This window comes from Dama dama, chromosome 18, assembly GCF_033118175.1.
Source record: "Dama dama isolate Ldn47 chromosome 18, ASM3311817v1, whole genome shotgun sequence".
NCBI lineage: Eukaryota > Metazoa > Chordata > Mammalia > Artiodactyla > Cervidae > Dama > Dama dama.
Window position 1 is genome coordinate 60,404,756 of NC_083698.1, and position 22,925 is coordinate 60,427,680.

General features: G+C 39.2%; 1 protein-coding gene across 5 annotated transcripts in view; it reads right to left on the minus strand.

Moving 5' to 3' along the window:
* Positions 1-22,925, minus strand: part of BBS9 (Bardet-Biedl syndrome 9) — a 438,091-nt gene that overhangs the window by 52,414 nt on the left and 362,752 nt on the right. For all 5 annotated transcript variants that reach the window (XM_061165393.1, XM_061165394.1, XM_061165395.1 and 2 more), the window contains one exon: positions 8,363-8,585. In XM_061165393.1, coding sequence (XP_061021376.1) covers positions 8,363-8,585 — 223 coding nt within the window. The remainder of the gene's footprint in view (positions 1-8,362; positions 8,586-22,925) is intronic.

Consider the following 22,925-nt stretch of genomic DNA (forward strand, 5'->3'; position numbering starts at 1 on the left):
AAAATTCTAACTAACCAAAATACTATTTACTTTTAATAAAAATCAAACATTTTAAAAACAAAAAGCTACATTTTTAAAAGCATAGAGTTGAGACATATTTTAGTACAGAGAAATACAATTAAAGGTGTTTTACTTTTCAGAATCAGGTTATAAACTCTAAGAGTCACTATATATAAGAGAATAGTTTTTCATTTTCAATTGTTTAGGAAATATCACATTATACATAAATCAGAAGGGGCTAATTATTCCAATAATTTATTTGAATAAACAAACACACTAAAAATGTTTTTCTTTCAAAGTTTAATGCGAAAGTGTGTTTTAAAGGCTGGGAGCACAGATCTGACTTCATTCAATAGTTCTAACTCCAAGAACATCATTGTTCCTTGTGAGGGCTGTGTAGTGTCAGAAGCAGAATGTCATTCCTAGTTTAGGCCAGGTATTTAGGCCAGAAATAAAAATGACTAAGCCACAGGAATGGGCCACCTTGTTGGATCTGCCCCATCTATCGGTGGGTATTCTCATTATTTTAAACAAAAATAATGTGATGTAAAATAAGTTTCAATGACTGTCTCACGTAAGTAACTGATTGACGAGTTGATTCTAAGCACTTGAAATACTTTATCCAGGCGCCCTAAAATCTAAAGGAGAATTAAAAACAATACATACAATTTTAATAATCTTGAATATCTACTGAAAGCAGAGAAGTTATTGCTGAAGATCAAATTCCTCAGAGAGATAACAGGTCCTGAGAATAACAGTTGAAGGAAAGAAAATAGGATATGTGTTTACTCCAATTTGAAGGTGAACCAGTAAAACCTTACTATTAAAGATAGACTCACTGAGGTAGCAGAGGTTTGGGTAGGGGTAAAAGTTGAGAGGAAGAAAACTAGAAAAATTTTTTTACAAGTTGAATCAGTAGAAATCCCTTCAAACCATTAGCTGCTGGAATAAATACAAATTTTTTATCCTCACATTTGAATATAAAATAGTCCCATATATCAATTACATATGAGAGAAAAGCTATTTTTTATATCATACAAAGCCTCAGAGATAAGTATCTTCCCAAGGGATGCTCCAGTGTTACGGAGGTACTCCTTCTTTTGGTCAACCTACACAATTTTTAATGATATTGAAAATTACACAGTTAAGGTTTCCATTATAATATCTCATATGAGATTAGTCCAAAGAAAAGACAGCTCACATTTACAGCTGGATGAGGGTAAAAATGTACATATTAAAGATCTGTTCATATGACATGACTGAAGAAATAGAAATAGTGATGTACTTTAAGAGTTATTTAATTCATCCCCCTACTTTTAGGCAGGGTTTTCCCCATATTATCTTCAGACTGTTGACTATCTGTATTAGTTTAAATATCTGCAGGGAAGGAAATTCCTCAAACTCGCCTGGTATTCTACTCCTGTTTTAACAGCCCTACTTCCAAGAAACTGGGCTTTGGTCATCACATTGTAATTAGTTACCAACCAGCTTGTCTATCAACAAGTATTTGTTAAGTACACACAGGGAGAATGTTATTCTGTTAGGTCTTTGATGGTAGACCTTCCCCTATAGTTGCTCCTAATTGCTTCTCCTGTTAAATACAGCTCTAATCCTGGATTCAAATATTCTTCCATTAACCTTTCTTCATTCCATTATGGACTCCCTATTACAATGGATGGCCCAGGAATTGAACCCAGGTCTCCTGCATTGCAGGCAGATTCTTTACCGTCTGAGTCACCAGGGAAGCCTCATAATTATTAATAGGAGCAACCCTATTAAAAACTACATGCTTTCTTTACTTCTAACAATATAGTTTGATTTTCAAAACAATTTTGAAGCAATATGCTGTTTCAAAACAAGGTGGTGCTATCTCAGTATTTCAATGAGAAAATTATAGCTCTGGAGGAAGAAGTAGCTGCACAATTGCTAAATGGCTGAGCTTGTCCCTCCCACAGCAGCCACTGCAAGTCAACCTTAATTTACTGTGTCACCATAAACCCCCTTCTTTCTCTCTTGCAGATTATTATAAAACTTTACTTCTCCAAAGCTCATGTGGCTGGACTTCATGAAATGTTCTTTTTTTAAAATTTCCCTATATTTCCAATTTATATCTGGCTTCTCATTTTTTTCCCTTCTTAAATACTCTTTTCAGTTCAACTGTATTCTAGATTATTCCTCTGCTTCCTCAAACCTCCCCATTTAATGTGAATGTTGGATTTTTAGCCCTCTCATCTTACCACCACTCCCCAACCTTCAAACATCTTGAAATGTATTTTCTAAAGAGAAGAAAAGGAAAAGAAATAAAAACCTTGATAATAGCCTACTTCTTCTTGCATTTGCCTTCCTATACTGTTCCTTCCAGTTACAGAAGGATCTTTCCTTGACCTTCTGTTCTAAATAGTACTGACACCATTTCTGCTAGAAATTCTTTGAAATTCACCTCCTCCATGTAGAATCCACTTCTTATCTGGCTCTGCAGATAAATCCCAAATCAGTGTTCCCTGCCTCTGCCTTCACTACCATAGAGTTCATCCAATGACAGAGTTTCAGTGATGGCCTCTAAGCTGAGGGTACTAAAATCTACTTTTAAGCTTTAATCTTTCCCTTCAACTCAAATCCCTCAGATCCAGCTATTAACATCTCTCTTTTCTTGGATGCATCTTAGACATCTCAAGCTCACTGTATTTGAAATGAAGCACATTATTCATAACAAAATTACCAACTTAATGATTTCCACCAATGCAATTAAAAAACTTGATGAAACTTCTATATTCTTCCGTATTTTTCATATTCTTCTCTCTCCTGTGTACCACTATCAGATTAGTATGTCTAAAACACAAAGGGTTATTTTTGCTTTGTTTTTTAAACCACTTTTCAAAATGGATTAGAACGTTGTCCTTTATAAATCACTTATATCTTAATCTATAACAGCTTCCTTCACCATTTGTTCAATCTCTTTTATCTAGCTTTTCAAGTTCCTATATCAACTGGTACTTACTGATCTACCAAACTAAATTTCCAACCTGAAATTTAAGCAGTTTACTTATAGACCCATATCTCCGTGCTTAAATTAACAACTCTATCTATAGTATCTGCCACTGTCCTTTCTAAAAATCTAAAATTCACACCTACTTTAAGACTTAGCTTCTTTATAAACAGCTCCACTGATTCATTTTAAAAACATACGGTAGACCAAAGTTAGTTTCCTATTTTTGATACTAGAGTACAGTCTATGAAATGTCACCATTGGGGAAAGCTGGATGAAGAGTACCTGGGATTCTATGTAGTATTTTTGCATCTTCCTATGAGTCTGTAATTATTTCAAAATAAGAAGTTTAAAAAAATATATGATGGGCATCAACTATATATATACTAGGCATAAGTAGGATGCTATGTTCACAAAAAAAGAATAAAATATAAGTCCTTCATGCACTTAGCTATTACCTGGAGGCATTATGGATTGACTTGTGTCCTCCACAAAATTCATAGGTTGAAGCCCTAACCAGCCAGCTCCCCCAATGTGGCTGTATTTGGAAATAGGGCCTTTAAAGAGGTAATTAAGGTTAAATGAGGTCATAAGGGTGAGGCCCCAGCCCCAAAGTACTAATGTCCTTGTAAGAGGAAGAAGACACACAGGAGTGTGCACACAGGGGGAAAGGGCACATGCAGGCACAGATGCACAAAGCAGACTGGAAAAGACAAGCCCAAGCAGGTCAGGAACAGTTTCTGATCACAAAAGAGAAGCTAAGAAATGAGAATGTTCTAAGAAGGGAATGAATGGTCTTACTGAAAAAGCCTTCAGGGCAGACTGAGGTGTATAGGCAAAGTGTTCACCTAATTTAGTAATTATGAAGTCACTTGTGAAAAGGGTAGAAAATTGCTCAGAGATCAATAATTTGCAGGTCTTATATTTTATTTCTGAAGAAAATCATTTGCATAAAAATGACAGACCCCTAGCAAAATGGATAACGCGTTGGAATGTGTTTTCTTAAAAAATGTGGAATGTGTTTTCTTACCTTCTTTGTAAAGGTGCTAGTTAGACCAAATCTGAGTGTCCTTCATCATACCAGAAACAGAACAAAAACAAACACCTCACACAATTCCTTCATAGCTGTCTTTAAGAACTGCTCTAACATAACAGACATCACATAAATTTGGGCAAATATATGATAAACTTACTGTTGATTTTCATTTTACTTATTTTTCAAACAAATCTTTTGTTTTCCCAATGACAACAATGAAATGGTTCCAGTTTCAGGTAGTCTTTTTCTGATACCAATTAGTCTCAAACCTTCCATAATCAACCTAGCAATGTAAGGTAAACCTCAGCCCTAAGCACCTGCAAGGATGAAGCAAACATGTATGAGAAAGTCAGCTAGACCAGTAAAGGCATTCACATTCAGAGGATAACCCTATATGCAAAACAGAAACAGAGACACAGAAATAGAGAACAGACTTTTGAACTCTGTGGGAGAATGTGAGGGTGGGATATTTCAAAAGAACAGCATGTATACTATCTATGGTGAAACAGATCACCAGCCCAGGTGGGATGCACGAGACAAGTGCTCCGGCCTGGTGCACTGGGAAGACCCAGAGGAATCGGGTGAAGAGGGAGGTGGGAGGGGGGATCGGGATTGGGAATACATGTAAATCCATGGCTGATTCATATCGATGTATGACAAAAGCCACTAGAAAAAAAAAAATAAATAAATAAATAAATAAAATAAAAACACTACCCTGATGGCCCTATGGAACTCTTGTTCTAAGGGTAGAATTCATATCACTGAGATTAAGAAAAAGACATACAATGAAAGGGCAATATTCCCCAGCAGAAAGATGTGAGTAGTAGAGGTAAGAAGAGAAATATAAGTTTGATGGTTCTGTAATAAAAAGAATACCCAGTAAAGGTTAGGTTAAATGCTGATGGAATCTGAAGGTTGATAAAGGCAAGCAAGAGAAATGTGAGGCAACGAAGTCCTTAAGGTAATTCCCAGTGGGGAAGATTTTCAAATTCTGGATGCCAGGGAGGATGCTGTCATCATGGCCTTTACTGCAAAGAAAGGGCACATACAAGGTGCCAGGCTCATAAAGTCAGGAGGCTAGAAAAGACCAAGGGTTTTTCATTCTGAGATGTTTATTCATCTGCCATTTAATAGGGAACATGGTAAAATTACACACACTCCGGCCTTTTAATACCAACCACTAAGTCACTTCATCTTTCTAGGGCCTTCGTTACCTCAGCTGTTAGGTGAGGGAGGCAAACCAGATGATTTCTGAGTTCCTGCCCAACCATTAAAAAGAAGATCGTGTCTGTGAAAAATGTTTGTGTGTTCATGTGTTTGGTCATCCACTCCTTTCTAGTATGCCACTTTACCTTCTTGTATTCTGAAACAACTACGACAGCTAAACTAACATCATAAATCGCACAATTACTGGTTTGAAGCAGAAATAACTCACAGTATTTCTTATTATCTCTGTAATAATTGTACCAAGTCAGCTACCAAGATAATAAAAATTAAGAACACAGCAAATACAAGGTAAACTGCATTCTAGTCCTCATAGCAAAGAAAAGAGATTGTGTAAAACAGTTTCTGCCCTTTTCTTCCCACAGTGCAACACCAATTTAAGTGAAAAGAAGGCCAGATTGAGAACAGCTTACCCAGAAGGAGGCTCTGGCTAGAAATCTACTTGTACCGTTGTGGTTTGTGTGGTCTAGTGGGAAGCACAATGAGCTAGAAGATTTTGAATCTAGACTAACCCTTCCGGTAACCATGTGACTCTGGACAAGATATTTAGCTTTCCCTAACTCCATTGCTATTTGTAAAACTGCAATAATTTCACATGTTTCTTCTACCTCAAAAACATGCCAAGTACAGAAATTCAGTTCAGTTCAGTCACTCAGACATGTCCGACTCTTTGCAAGCCCATGAACCGCAGCACGCCAGGCCTCCCTGTCCATCACCAACTCCCGTAGTATATCCAAACCCATGTCCATTGAGTTGGTGATACCATCCAACCATCTCATTCTCTGTTGTCCCATTCTCCTCCTGCCCTCAATCTTTCCCAGCATCAGGGTTTTTTCAAATTAGTCAGCTCTTTGCATCAGGTGGCCAAAGGATTGGAGTTTCAGCTTCAGCATCAGTCCTACCAAAGAACACCCAGGACTGATCTCCTTTATGAAGGACTGGCTGGATCTCCTTGCAGTCCAAGGGACTCTCAAGAGTCTTCTCCAACACCACAGTTCAAAAGCAACAATTCTTTGGCGCTCAGCTTTCTTCACAGTCCAACTCTCACATCCATACATGACCACTGGAAAAACCATAGCCTTGACGAGATGGACCTTTATTGGCAAAATAATGTCTCTGCTTTTTAATATGCTGTCTAGGTTGGTCATAACTTAGAAATTAGTGTGTGAAAAATTTGAGCTCCAAGGAGGAAAAGTATTATAGTCAATAAAGAAGCATGGTAATGACAAAGAGAACTGATTTAACAATTTTTAAAAACTCACTATCATGACTGGATCACGGCAGGTGGGAGGGAGAGTCACTCAACTAAAGCCAAACACTGTTAAGTGAAAGCAAGCAATTGTGACCATGACAAACACGCACAGCTTCAATCACCCCAATGGGATGAACTCAGTTAGACAAGCGTGACAGGCACACACCTGGCTTACAGACTCCTGGTTTGTGAACAAACACATTTTCTACTTTCCTTCATTCTGTTCCTCCCTTCCCTCTCTTCCTCCTTTCCTCACCATCTTCCTTCCAAACATTTAGAAATTTTACATCAAGGGTTTCTATGTACACAGCCCTGAAGTCGCCTCCAAATCTAGTTATTTAAACAAATGACTATAGTTCTATATTCAATAAATGTGGCATCCTAACAGTGGACAGCAATGGGTGAGTGGAGGCCAAAGGACTAGTTATAGGAGGATGTTAACAAGGGCAAGATGAAGAAGACCTAAATTCAGATAAACTATTAGAACTGCTTCTATGTAGGAAGGCAATTCTATTCTGAAACACCATATTAGAAACATGATTTTGGAATAAAAGTTAGGTTCTGTTTGTGTATAATTATGGTAAAAAATATTTCAAGTCATAGACTATAGAATGCTATGGTCCCATGCCAGTCATTCTCTTCACCCAAATTTAGAAGATGAATTATACATACATCTATACAATGGCAGTAATTATAGTTTGAGTTTCTGAGTGTATCTCTGTTCCGAGAACTGTGCTAGGCGCTTTATAGACACATATGGCCCTGGATACAAGGAAGGCATTATTATACCCACTTTGAAAGGAGAGACTAGACTCTGGAAAGTTAAGTAACATATTCAAGTCATATGAGTAGTAAGGCATAAAGACAGGACCCAAACACTGGTCTGTCTGCCTCCAGAGCCTGTGCTTATTAGATTATGCTATGCTGTCTCCATGTTTATGTTTTTTAAAGTGTTCACTTGCATTCCTTTTTACTTCGAGGAATGCTGGTTGAGGGGGGAAGGAAACAAAAGGAAGAGTATCAGCAGAGGGAGGTAGGTGTACAAAAGGCAAATAAAGAAGATGAACAAAATCCACATCGCTTCCCATATTATGGTTCCTGCTTGAGGAGGAAATAGATACTACAGCTGCTTCATGTAATAAACTCATTTACTCTGTCCTCCTTGCTGCTGCCATAAAGAGAGACACTAAGAAGATGGAAGCGGGACTTGGGAGCTGCTGCCTCTAAAGGACCAAAATGCAGTGCTCTTGACAGCTCGACCCCTCTGACGGTGGGAAGGGCTGACCCGGATGCCCATGGCCATCACTGACTGCCCAGGTAGGGGCAACCTGGATCTCTCACCCTGGCACATAGTGGCCTCAGCCCTGAATCCTGCTCATATCGCCTGATCTCCAGTTTTTCCTTTGTCTCTTCTCCCTTATTCTGGTGACCACAATCCAAGCAAACAGCAGAAGGGATGGGACTCATCTGGATTATATTAGCCGCTTGTATTATGCTATTTACATTTATGAAATATGGTATCGCGAGATCACATTTAGTAAGATTTTCCTTAAAAATGGTTTTATTCTCTAATCCACTTTTTATTGGTTAGTAGCAAAACAAAGTGGATCATATATTTAGAAGCAGGAGGAAGGAAAAAGACATACCATTCTAGAAATGTTTAGCAAGCAAATACCCCAAGAATATTTATCCAAGTGATTACCCTGGGATGTCTGAAGGGAAATGTGCAAGCAATTTTCTTGGCTATCATCACTTTAATATGAAATGTAAACCCCCAAATACAGCCACAATAAAAGGCACACCCCTTTAATTTGGCCAAAGTCTTAACACAGTTGTGTTTGGGGAGCATGAACGGAGTTCCTACCTGGCATGACCATGGTCTGCGGAGCCGCTGCATCAGTACTCAGGCAGAGACGCCCACCTTTGGCTAATCGATCGCACAGCAAGGTGATGTGCTTCTTCAATCGGCTTGTGTCTTTGGGTATGTCCAGCTGGCTGCTGAAGTTCAAAGCCTGTTCCTTGGAACTCTTCGATAGGCAGGTCTTTAAGAGGTGAGAAAGAGCAGCATCCACGGTTTCTTCCCAGCCCTGGATGCAAAAGCCAATTTGGAATTTATGCAAAGATGACAAATGAACAAAGGAAGCACTTTACCATTAACCAGGTTATAAGATTATGAGTGTTTAGGTCCCAGTGCTGGGAACTTGTTAAGAGCTTGGTGTCTGGTAGTCTAGACCAGTCTGGTTTTAAATTCTAGCTCTGTCTGCTGTTTGAGCATGTTACTTAATTCCTCTTAGCCTCATCCTCATCTACAAATGAGGCTACTAATAATCTGTACCTCCAAGGGTTGGGGGTGATTAAATGAGATGGTACACAAGTAGCTTGTAGCATGATAATCATCACTATCTCAGGTATTGCTATGTTTGATGATCCAGAGGGTGAAGCCTAGGATTATAGTTCATTTTGCTGCTGAAGGAGAACCAGCCAAGACAGGAAGAGACTGGGGGAAACTGGAATGGAGAGAAAACCCTGGTGTGTCTCTCAGGATTGGTTCCATAGTCTTGGAGCTGCAGGCAGAAACTAGAGGAGCTTTGTCAAGAGGGACTTTGGGAGGTACAAGCCTATCCAGTCCCACTTCCCTGTCAAGGTGACATAAAGTGACACAGAATGAGGCAGTGAGCCATTTATCCATTTTGGCTGGGGACAGTGTGGCTGTGCTATAGTGAAGACTGTGAGGAGGGCAGGGTCACCTCAGAACCCTACAGGCTGGAATTCTAGGGCTATTGATGGCAGACGGGGACCACGGGGCCATCACAAAGGACGGGCATGAGGAAGCACCACACTCAGGTGGGTTCAGATAACAGCAGGTGAGAAGCCTTGAACAGATAACAACAGGTAAGGATGCTTGAAGTTGAGAAGGGCAGCTTATGCTCTCCCACTGGACATGCCCAGAGATAACTGGGTGTGATTTTCAGGGGTTCCAGAGGTCCTAAGCATCAAAACAGAAAAGTGTAAGTGAAATCTGGGTATTACTACCAATGATTGCATTTGTATCCAGAGGCCAGTGAGCCCTAGAACACCACAGACTTGACAAAGTGAAATTATAAAGGATGACAGTGAATGACTACCCTCATAGAATTCTGCAGAATAGTCCAAGGCCCTCAAGTAAGGGAGGAGAAACCTGAGACTCAGAGAGGAGTCCCTGGATGAACTGACTGTTGGTACTGCTCCAAACTCAACCTTATCAGCTGAGCCACCTTGCAAATGTGCAAACTGGATTACATTATTCCTAAACTTCAACTCCTAAAGCCAAATGCTCAGTTTAGCACACATAGCACTGTCTGCTCCACCTCTTGCTCCATTTTATTCTCTCCCTGTCCACCTGCACCCACACTCTCACCTTCGCCTCTCCACAGGCTTGATCCTCCTGTTGCAATGCCTAATCACCACTCTTTCTTGCCAACTCCTATTTACAACTCAGCTCAGGCACCGCCATCTAAGCATCACATTTGTGGGCCCTCTCTGTGACTCTGAGACCGGACGCACCCAGTTCATCACCTGGCACCACTCCGCACCCTCTGCTGTGGCCACTGTCAGCACTCTGGTTTCTCCAGTGCCTGGAGATGTCTGCACCCCTAGCACTGTGCTTGGTCAAGAAATATGTCTGCTGGACAGAGACACAGAGCGATGGTGAGAGATGGTGAACTAGGATCGCAGATTTGGGGAGGAGTCTGGAGATCTTTAATCCAGTCTCATGGGATGCTTCCTGGAATAAAACAGAAACCATGTGCCTAGGTATGGCTGTCCCCAGGATACAAAATTATCACTTTTTGAGACAGCTCATTCCTTTCAGGGACATGTGAAACCAGCAGAAAGTTATTCCTAAAGCTGAGCCAAAATCTGCCCCATTGGCCCTTATTCTACCCTCCAGAACTATGCAGAATAAATCTAACCTCTCTTCTACATGACAGCCCTTTATACCTAAGAAGACAGCAATTCTGTACCCTCTCCTCCAGAATAAACATCCCCAGTTCCTCCAGCTCTTCCTTATATAAACACGGTTTCAAGTTTTCTCTCCATCCTGACCACTTGTCTTTGAATGAGCTCCAATTTTAAACACTTAAACATTTATACAGCTAACTAGAGAATCCCAAACTGACCCCAAGACACCAGGCTGGGGGTGGGGATTCAGGGCCGGTAGAGTCACCCCACCCCACCCCACCCCATTGTTTACTGGGAATTCTCCCTGCCAGCCAGGATTCTGGTTGCCTCTGCTTTCTTGGCAGCCATACCACACTCTTGATTCACACAAGCAAACACAATTAAGCCCCAGGCCTTTTCCACACTCACCACTATCTTCCTTTTAGGCTTAAGCAGTTCGTTCTTTAGACCAAAGTGTAGATTCTCTATATACCCACTAAAGAACTTCCCACTGATTGCCAACATCAGAATTTTTCACTCTATTGACCCATTATAGATGCCACCAGGCAAATAAGGAAACACATTATTTTTAAATGAGATGTCAAAGGCTATAAAAACAACTTCCTACTCCAAACCACTAAAGAATAATAAAACACCAGTTGCTACAAAGACATCTCTATACAACTATCAAAATCTAAATCAGATCAATATTTAAAATTGAATTTGTATTTCAATAATAATGGGGATGAAAATTAAGATAAAATAGTAACCCAAATGTCATTGTAGAGGACATATTTCCAAGTTGTTTTTGATGACATCAATGATGACCTCTGGAGTATAAGAAGGAAAGATCCTTTGTATATAATTTGGCATTTATGTACTCTGTGGTCATTTCAGCATTAAAACAGTTCCTACTATTTTACAGACTATTCATCTAAGCTAACTATTGTTTTCATAAGTAGGTTATAGTAGCATATTAGATAATTTAAGTAGATATGGCATTTAGCTAATACAGAGGTACTACAGAATTTCCTTTTCTACTGCCAACTTGCAGATCAAGTCAAAAACCATGTCATGGTTAGGTATTTGGCATGAATATTTCTTTAATATAATGAGGCATGATGCCAAAACTTCAAAAAGATTGCTACTGAAATACAAGGTTATTATTTGGAGAGCCCAAATTACTACATAAACTCAAATATGATAATAAAAAGGAATGTTTATGAGACAAAGGAAGAGCCTTAAAAATGCAATGTGATAATCTACTGATCAAACACATAGCCTACTTACCTGATAAAATGTGAAACAAAACCACGTGGAAATCTAGAATCTCAAGTACGAAAAGTTCCTTAAAGGTAAGCTATTTTAACCACCTTTTTGGTGTTTGAATCCATCACCTTTATTTAGAGCCTTTAAACTGATAAGTCCAATATTTAGTTTTAATGTCTAAACACACACACACACAAACACACACACACACACAAACACACAACCCACATGCACATACCTGATCTTTATCCTCTAACATTGAACATTAGTTGTACTAATAATTGAACACCAATTGATGTTCATCAATTGCCTTCTCCTAATTGTGAGAGTGAAAGAAAATCTTAATTTTGGTAAAATAGCACTAAAAATGTCTGGAAGGGATGAAACTACTAAGCAAGCATTCTTCAGTAATAATTGATATGATTTTAGTTCTCAAATCCACAGCCTAACTCTTAAATCCCAGTTTACCCATGTACAGCTTTTGGAAAACAATAGTCAGTGGGAAGTTAAATAAAGACATAAATGTGTGAATAAATCAATAAATAAATTCAAATGTACATGCTATTCTGCTTTATCTTCTCCACAACCCTTGTCAGCATTACAAATTAATTTATTTACTGGGCTTTTTTGTGCTTACTGTATCTTTGGAGTTTTCCTTTGTTCCCAAGCTCTAGACTCTATCCCATGTGGTAACTTGACTTTTGTCCTAGTCCTCCTACCTGAGCCCCTACGTTGGGAGCCTGCTTGAAAGGTCCCCCCTTAATGGACTGGGCTGCCTTGCTCCTGCCAAATCCTCCCAAGGAACTAGATCTCTGGCTGCAGCCCTGCTGCTTGACTTCAATGCCAAGTTGCCTGCTGCATGCATCCCCCAGACTGACAGCCTGCTCACTCAGTCTTACTGCTTTTGTGTTCCACCTGCCTGTGTGGAGGCTCCTGTAAGCCATGCTGGCCCTACCTGCCTTTCGGTACCAGTGGGATGTCCCATTTCTATGGTGTCTGCTATCCTCTTCCTGACTGAAGACAACTGAGCTATGAGTTTTATGATCCAGAGGCCAGACAGCCATGGCTGAGTTTCTGACATCTCTGCCCTACCTGTCCTGCTAGTCTCCACCGGTCACGGTGCCTAAATACAAGTATAAGCAAGTGGCTTTTCAGAAAGAATAAGAAGCAGAAAGTTTGACCAAGTTTGTAAAGTGTATTTCCTAGGGTATCAACCAAAGTAACCAAAAAAAAAAAGAAAAACCTAGAAGAGTTTTCTCATGCCACCTACAAATTAAAACAACCAAGTTGAAGATAGCTGCCCCCCGGCTTCTGGGTTTTGACTTAACTCATTCACCTCAACTGCCTCTTCACTTTGCTATATCACTTAATCTCTGTAGACTATATCTGTCTGTGTGTGTGCATGTGCGTGCTCACGCATGCACACACACTCCATCGCTCCATTGGGTCTGACTCTCTGTGACCCCATGGAAAGTAGCGGGCCAGGATCCTCTGTCCATGGAACTTACCAGGCAAAAATACTGGAGCTGCCATTTCCTATTCTAGGGGATCTTTCTGACCCAGGGATCGAACCCACATCTCCTGCATTGGCTGGTGGATTCTTTACCACTAGCACCACCTGTGAATCCCAAGGTATATCCAAGGTCTCCATAAAGCAGGAGTAACACTATTTGTCACGCCAATCTTACATGAATGATAAGGCACTCAAAATCTTAAGCAGAAGATACTATGGAATAAGCATATATATGCAATCCTACTTTTTTAAAAAATCAGAAAATAAAAACACACCATTGGAACCCAATGTACAAAGTCACATCTTTAAACTTTTATTCAAACAAATTATAAACTTCTGCAAATGTATGTTTGTAATAGAAACACTACCACATCCGCAACTATAGTAGCATAGGGAAAAACCACAAAATGCCATGGTAGCATTTATTACCAAATGTGCACATAGTTAACTCTAAGCGAGAGAGGAAAGGTTTAAAAAAAGAGAGAGATCTGTGTAAACGAACAACTGGAGATTGTGTAGCCACAGCTAGGGTTCAGTTGAGAAGAGAACATTCTTAGAAATGGCCTGTCTTACACATTACACATTTGAAGGTAAAATGATGATTACATCATATTTATTTATCTGAAAAAAAAAACTGTATCAAAGAGAAATAGATTTCATCTTGAATAGATGTAAAGAACTCACAATAAGTCTTTGGTATTTATGACTGATCTACAGAGCTTTATGGTTACTATTACTTTCTATTATATTCTATCATGTTATAATTAGCCAAGGTAAGCTAAAAACAATGATGTGAAATGTCACTGTAAAGCTAGGTACAAATTTAGTTCTTTAGTTGTAAATTATATATTTGTAAGATATAAGAATTTTTCAGGATTGATCTAGGTTCAGATTATTTCTAAAGAATAGATTTTATTCAGTGAATCTCCCTTCATGCAAAGGAGGGCTTGAGCTATATACTTGTGAAAAGTCTTTGAAATTGAAACAAAATAAAATAAAATTTTAAAAAATGAAACCAAGCTGGATGGTCTATGTAGCAGTTTAAGCTTTTTAACCCATCACTAATAAAATGAAACCCTCCCCAACATCATCCTTTCTTATCTTAAACTGAAATGACTTATTGGACTTAATGGAGTTCTCCAGTTCTTTGTGATGTTTCAAAAGCTGTAGATATCTAATTCAGATTTTAACCAAAAGCAGAACAAGGTGCCAGGCTTATCAACACAGTATTATGAACAATAAAACACACTGTTTCCTATCAGGTGAAAATCTAAAACCTTTTCTGACAAACAGAAGCTTAGCAAACTTCATGCAGTTTAGCAGCAATACAGGCAGAAAGCACAAGCGTTGCTTCAAACCAACCTACTCTGATCCTTTTTTTTTTAAGTTACATTTTGCTAAGAAATCTGCATTTGATCTATACTCTCATGCTGATCCTGAAGCTTTAGACAGGAGAAGGAACACAAAGTAGATTACCTGAGTTATCATGAAACTTGATCCTGGGTAGCCATATTCAATTTTAAAACAAAACATTAATGATGCTTCACCTAGACAAACATCTTGACTAAGCAGTCAAGTTTGCTTCAGGCAAAGTTTCCAGTCACAGGTACTATTCAGAAATAACTTACAAAAATATTAAGACTGAAAAATAAAATTGATAATGAATATTCAGGGGGAACCTGCTTCTGGTGATGGTAAATTCGATCATGTGGGCCAATTATCCCACTGAGAAGAACTAGAAAAAAATATATACGAAATCACCTCTTTGAAGGTATAGGAAAGCTTCCTATACCTTCAAAGAGGTGATTGCTATACCTAAAGATAGTAGTTACCAGGTCAAGATTCAGGGGACAAGGGAAGCCCAGGAAAGTGAGTACTGAATTTGTGGCTGCTTTCCCCTCTGCGGTCATTAGTTACCTGGCCTAACATGTAGCACTGGGTCCTCCAATTACTCACTACTTTAGGCGATCACTTATGCTTGCTTATGTATTTCCGTAGGAGGCAGCAAAGGTCATGAAAGTTAGAAGTCTGAAGACCTAGGTTAAATTTTGACACCTTTCCTTATAAGCTGTATGTCTCTGGGAAAGTTATTTTAGGTCTCAGCGTCTCAGTTTTCTCATCAGTTAAAAAAATCAGAAAAGTAATTTCCTTTGCCAGGCACTTTTAGACTTAATGAGACACGTTTATCAGTCGTGGGGAGGCTTCCCAAGTGGTGCTAGTGGTAAAGAACCCATCTGCCAAAAAAGGAGACACAAGAGATGTGGTTCAATCCCTGGGTCGGGAAAATCCCCTGAAGTAGGAAATGGCAACCCGCTCCAGTATTCCTGCCTGAAAAAATCAAAGGACAAAGGAGCCTGGTAGGCTACACAGAGAATCAAACACGACTGGATGAATAAGCACTGGTACCATTTATCAATTGTAGTTACTTAATTATTTAATTCCATGTTATTATTCTCACTTCTGGAAATGCTCTCTAAAAGTTGATCTTTGGAGGGTTGGTTCTTCTGAATAATAATGACACTAGAAATAATAACAACAAAAGTAACAATTGTTTAGGATCTCTTATGTACTAGAAAGTATGCTAAAAAATTTATAAACATTATTTGTACTAATAAATATTTATCAGGGAACCCTCTTACACTGTTGGTGGGAATGCAAACTAGTACAGCCGCTATGGAAAACAGTGTGGAGATTTGTTAAAAAACTGGACATAGAACTGCCATATGACCCAGCAATCCCACTTCTGGGCATACACACTGAGGAAACCAGATCTGAAAGAGACACGTGCACCCCAATGTTCATCGCAGCGCTGTTTATAATAGCCAGGACATGGAAGCAACCTAGATGCCCATCAGCAGATGAATGGATAAGGAAGCTGTGGTACATATACACCATGGAATATTACTCAGCCATTAAAAAGAATTCATTTGAACCAGTCCTAATGAGATGGATGAAGCTGGAGCCCCTTATACAGAGTGAAGTAAGCCAGAAAGATAAAGAACATTACAGCATACTGACACATGTATATGGAATTTAGAAAGGTGATAACGATAACCCTATATGCAGAATAGAAAAAGAGACACAGAAATACAGAACAGACTTTTGAACTTTGTGGGAGAATGTGAGGGTGGGATATTTCAAAAGAACAGCATGTATACTATCTATGGTGAAACAGATCACCAGCCCAGGTGGGATGCACGAGACAAGTGCTCCGGCCTGGTGCACTGGGAAGACCCAGGGGGATCGGGTGGAGAGGGAGGTGGGAGGGGGGATCGGGATTGGGAATACATGTAAATCCATGGCTGATTCATATCAATGTATGACAAAACCCACTGGAAAAAAAAAATAATAATAATAAAAAAAAATAAAAAATAAAAAATAAATAAATATTTATCCCGTGAAGTTGGTGCTATAACTTCCAACTAAGGTGCTAGATGTAAAGTAGTTTAAAGTAAAAAAGTTTATCATAAATAACACAATTATTTAAGTAAGAGCTGTAATGGGATCCAGGACTGCATGGCTCTAAATCCCATGCTCTTAGCTACTTGGTGAGAACTTTTTTCCCATTTCATCATGTGTGTCTTTCAGTCTACTGTCATCAAGTCACTTCAGGCAGAAAACATCATATGAGGTCTTCCCCTAGAAAACTTATGGTCACAAAATTTATATCAGCCTCTTTATCCAAATAAGCAATCTGTGTGTAATTAAATGAGATTTTACTGCACAATCAAAAAGCACTATGATTTGTGCCAGTTTGTCTGGCACAAAGTTTGGGTCAAACTTTTTTTTTTTTTGGGGGGGGGTCAAACTTTTAGAAGAGTCTACCCAAGTCTACCTTTTACCTGCCTAGACCACTATAACTGACATGTAGGAACTGCCTTGGGACACCACAACCCTTGAAAACATAACAGTGGTCAAACTTGACTTCGATGAGTCTGAGTTATCGATGCTCAATTCAGGGACTCATTATTGAGAATACTTGGAGAGGACATTTCTATTTTGGAATCAAAACACACATGAGGTCACAGACTCCCCAAATATCCCTATATCTGACAAAGTCCAAGAAAAATCTTATTGAAGTTAGGGGACAAGAGAAGAACCATGTAAATAAACTGAAGGGGTCAACTTCTCCCTAATACACTATATTCTAAAAATTCTCAAAGAATAAGAAATAACCAAACTCAAGAAAAAAAAGTCCCAAAATACATGAAACCACTGATTTAAGTGTAAAGCATTTTTCTCTAGAATTCTTTTCTTTTTGTTTTTCTTTCTTCCCTTTAATTAGTCTGGTTTTTAGGACCACTCCACCCAGAATCTTCACCATTTTAAGATTTGCTTACCTACTTCTTTCTTGGTCAAAGCTATTGGTGGATCTGAGATAGTTATAGGAAAGTCCACCTACTAGAATTCTATTTCTATTTTCTTTCAAATAGAATTCAAATTTGAAGAAAAATGTATAGAGAATGGGATCTGAAGTGATTGACTGTATATCATTCAATGTTTGTGTCATTTTTCACAGCAATCAAGCTGTGAAAGGGGGTTTCCTAGGTGGCTCAGTGGTAAAAGTATTCACCTGCCAATGCTGGAGATGCAGGTTCCATCCCTGGGTTGGAAAGATCTCCTGGAGGAGGAAACTGCAACCCACTCCAGTATTCTTGCCTGGAGAATCCCATAGACAGAGGAGCCTGATGAGCTGGTTGCAAAGAGTCAGACATGACTGAGCTTGAGTGACTGATCAAACACAATATAGTAACATAGTAGCACAAACCTCAAATAGCAATTATTTATGAGATGGTATGTTTATCCCTAAATAGTGATCCTAATTTCAAATGTTTTATCCATTTAATATAGCACTAGTTTAAGTCCATATAACCATTTATTTATTTTAAAATATTTATTTAGAGTCCATTGATATAAGACATTATATCAAACATTATGAAGTTAAAAAAAAGGTGAATCAGATATGGATCCTACCCTGAAGTGACAATTAAGAATGTATACAAAAATATAATGATGCAGAAAATGAAATGTGTTTAGAGAGAGGTACAGATAATGTGCTTTAGGAATGCTTTTGTTTTAGCCCCCTTCCTAGAATGATATCAAGAATTATCTGTCAGCAATAAAATTTAAGACAGAAAGATCTTTGTCTACATCATGAGATAACGTCCTATAAGTTTTGTGCAAAAATCAATGATATCGTTGAGCTCATATTAGTGCTATGCGAAGCAAACAAGTAGACTAAATTTGTCAGCATTTTCTAGTACAGAATTCAGAGTGGGTACACATAATACAAAATAAAAATTACTATTATGCTTGTTGAAGTAGTCATACTGAAGCATAAAACTTCAGTATGATCACCTGGTCAAAAGTTCCCCCACTGAATCAGGTTTCACTTTTGTGAAGCTCCTCAGTTTGGGTTCAAATCTCGCCTCTGCTCTTTTCCGGCTATATGACCTTGGGCATATTTCCTCATTTATAAATTGAAAGTAATAGTCATGAAGCAAGGATGTGGGTGCCAGTAGTATATCTGACAGCTTATCCAAAAGGTGTCAGTGGGAGTGAGAGGGAGAAGGTGGAGAAGGCAATAAACTGCTGGCTGTGAACAGGTCCAGCCTCAGGTAGCTAGTGCAGTCCTCCTAGACTACTCTGGGAGGTGGTGTGGAACATACCTTGGACTTTCCCAACTGGAAGGATGAGGGAGCTGGGGTATTAATCTACCAACCCTATTAGTCATTCACCAAGTACGGTGGCTCCACAGGCTCTGCCAAACAGGGAGATTCCTCAGTCAGAAAAACTGCAGGTGCCCAGCAGGTAGACGCTTTCAGGAACAGCAGAAGGTAAAGAGATATGGACGGAGCATGAACCGCATCTGTTACAGCCCCCTACTTCAAAGGGACAGAGTGAGGATTAAATGTGGTAATGTAGGTAGAGCCCTTGGCCAATGCATAGTACATAATAATGCTCAATAAAAGTTCATTTTCTTACATTTTTTTTTAAGTTGAGGAGGCAGGCCTATCTCTTCTGTGTGTGTATGATTGTATATGTGTTATGTATTTAATTCCTCTCCTTTTTTTTTCTCTCTACAAAACAGGGATGTCTTCTAAATAGGGAAGTTTATTGGATTTATTTCTAAAGTTGTTAAAAATTATATAAAGATGTTTATGACTTTGAATTTAGAGCCAGTGGGTTCAAAAACAACTAACCACTGCAGCTGAGCACTGTCATTAAACCACAGAAATTAGATTACATAGGAAACTGGAGTTTCACCATTTTAAATGCAGAAAGTGAAGCATATCCCTGCTAACAACATCAGTGATTTCATCCGCATAGTCTCATTCACTGTGATGGAAGAGAAGACCAGTGTTTCTGCAGTCCTCATAAATGACAGATCACTGAAATCAAAACTTACCTCATAACCATTCTGCCAGAATAAGAAGGAGAGCAACCTTGATTAGTCAACCCTCATTACTTCTCAGTTTCTTTGTGGCTTTCTTTTCAAAAAGCAACAACTGGTAAGATTTTTCCTATTTATATGGAATGCACTTCTGGTCAAGGGTATCTGCTCCAAGATGGAACACCAAGGCATTGCCCTTTTCTATAACTTCCTGTCCCCAGTTCAAACCATTCACAAATTTCCAGTTAGTAAAAAATAACTCTAAATCTTTTCCTCTGTGCTTACAATTATGTTCTATCAATTCTAGGGCATTGTTTTCATATTTTAACATCTCTGAAACAGACTGTGTCAAACTCAGTGGCATCTGACAACTGCTGGCTTCCAGGCATCAGTCCAGCTATTGCTGCTGGTGCCTGGGCATGCAGAGCCTTTGTCTTAGTAGCTTTTTGTACCATGTCACTTCAATTGACAGATGTTTAATGGCCATACTCTCCTGTCAAACTGATTGCCTTTTAAAATATCAAAATTATGCCATGATTCATCACTGAACAAAAAAGCTGTGTGTACATAAAGGCATGGAAGCAGAATAGTTGGAAGTATAAATTTGAAATTAGTGAAGCAAATATTCATGACAGAAGAATGACAGCAATTCCAGATGTTCTTGCAAAGCAAAAGCTATGTGCCTTCCAGGATATAAAATAAGAAGATAAAGAACCTAGAGCCTATTATACAGAGTGAAGTCAGAAAGAGAAAAACAAATATTGTCTATTAACACATACATATAGCTAGAAAAGGGCTTCCCTGGTGGCTCATATGGTAAAGCGTCTGTCTGCAATGCTGGAGACCTGGGTTCAATCCCTGGGTTGGGAAGATCCCCTGGAGAAGGAAATGGCAACCCACTCCAGTACTCTTGCCTGGAAAATCCCATGGACAGAGGAGCCTGGTAGGCTACAGTCCATGGGGTTGCAAAGAGTCGGACACAACTGAGCAACTTTACTTTACATAGCTAGAAAAATGGTACTGATAAACCTATTTGTAAGGAAGCAACAGAGACACAGATATAGAGAAGAGAATTCTGGACACAGCAGGAGAAGGAGAAAGTGGGACGAATTGCGAGAGTAGCATTGACAACATGTGCACTGCCGTATATAAAAGAGACAGCCAGTGGGAAGATTCTGTTAACACAGAGAGCTCGGCTCAGTGCTCTGTGACAACCTAGGAGGGTGGGATGGGAGACGGGTTGGGAGGGAGGTTCTAGAGGGAGGGGATATATGTAGACTTACAGCTGAGTCACATTGCTGTACGGCAGAAACCACCACCACATTGTAAAGCAATTATCCCCCAATTAAAAATAAATTTAAAAGAAACCAAGAAGATACAGATAGGAGAAATGTATTATGTTTTGTTACTGAGGTACCTGCACACAGATGACCATCCTATGCCAAACAATACTACTAAAGTAAGAGAAATTGCCAAATCCCTGGGATAGACGTGGTCTGCTTAATTAACGTGTCACACAAGACTCTTGCTGGAGCAGTAAACATCAATTTGCCTAAAATTTCTTGGTAACTCTTGACAGAAGCTGCTTAACTTCCACCAAAATGTGATTCAACTGAAGGGGAAAAAAAACGAAGCTTTGAGCTTAGTCTGAAAAGAAAATTTTTAGAATGAATACCAAAGGCTCGGAAAAAAATCAAGAAGGTTAAGAGTGGTATACTCTTAAGGACGCACAAAATTCTGTTCATGCACACAGGACAAAGCTATGTGCAAAAACACAGAGAGCAATGACCTGTGGTTGAAAGGTGACCTAAGAGTATCAAACTTTGAATGTAAAGAGGTTTCAGGAATACCTTATCCAATTTATGTTGCTTTCCTCTTATTCAGGCTCAAGAGTAAGATGTGGGAGAACATACATCTGCATGTGTGCATGTTAACTTGCTTCAGTCATGTCAGACTCTGTACGACCCTATGGACTGGAGTCCTCCAGGCTCCTCTGTCCACGGGATTCTCCAGTCACGAGTGTGTTGTCATGCCCTCCTCCAGGGGATCTTCCTGGCCGAGGAACTGAACCCATGTCTCCTAAGTCTCCTGCATTGGCAGGTGAGTTCTTTACCACTAGTGCCACCTGGGAAGCCCAAACGATATGTCTAAGTAAGTCTACAAGCTCTTTCAATAATTACCTAAAAAATCAAGTGATAAAAAATACTATGTCATAGTTTACTTGGCTGTGTTTTTTTCTAAGTGGCCCATAAAATAATACTGTCACTGACAATGGATGGCATCCTATTGTTGAAATAGTAACAAGAGCTACTAATTTCCTGGAGATTGTATATGCCCAGTACATTTGGCACTTTATATACATTTCCTCAATTAGTCCTCCTATGAATCTTAAGAGGTTTATAAAGGGTGTCCTTAACACCTGCTCACCTTTGACAAGTAGTTTCCAAATGAGCTCACATGCGTAATATTTTTTAAAATATGGTTCAGCACTTCTGTGGTAGCATTAATCATAGCAGTAATAGTAGTAGTAGTAACGGTGGTGATGATGGTGGTGGTAGTATTAATAGTAACATTCTGGTCTTCCAGTTGACACAATAACTAAACATCAAAACCCTGAATCTAAAAATGATAGTGAAGACACCCAAAGGAGGCTCAGTTTATGGTCTAGTTCATTGAGAAAAACAAGCAATGCAACTTGCTTACTCTGTGTAAGAAACAGAATCTTGAGAGGTGTTATTGAAGAAGAAATTCTTATTATATACATATTTTTATTCAATGTGTTTTTTAATTTTTATTGTGTTTCAGTAAAGCATGAACAGTAGGCCATCGCCAAACCTAATGAAGGCAAGATTATGCAGTAAAGAAAATACATAGTAGAAAAAAGGATATACCTAAAACACAAAAAAGAAACTTCATGTGTAACAGCTCTTCAGATGCTGGCATGGCCCTTCTCCCAACCAAACTGTGTGAAAGGCAGTGAGTCTCTTGTTCCAAGCACCTCAAAACTGGCAAATTCCTCACTCAGCACAAACTGTGTTTTCCATCAAACTCTGGGCATGCCTTCATGAGAAAGGCATTGGAGAGCCAAGTTCACTCACTTTCTTAGTGTCATGTTCTTCTGTACCATTTGCTTACTGGTTCAGTATGTTGTTGTTTGGTTGCTAAATCGTGTCCAACTCTTTTGTGACCCCATGGACTGTAGTCCACCAGGCTCCTCTGTCTGTACGGTTTTCCAGGCAAGAATACTGGAGTGGGTTGCCATTTCCTTCTCAACGGGATCTTCCTGACCCAGGGATCGAACCCATGGCTCCTGTTGCATCTCCTGCATTTGCA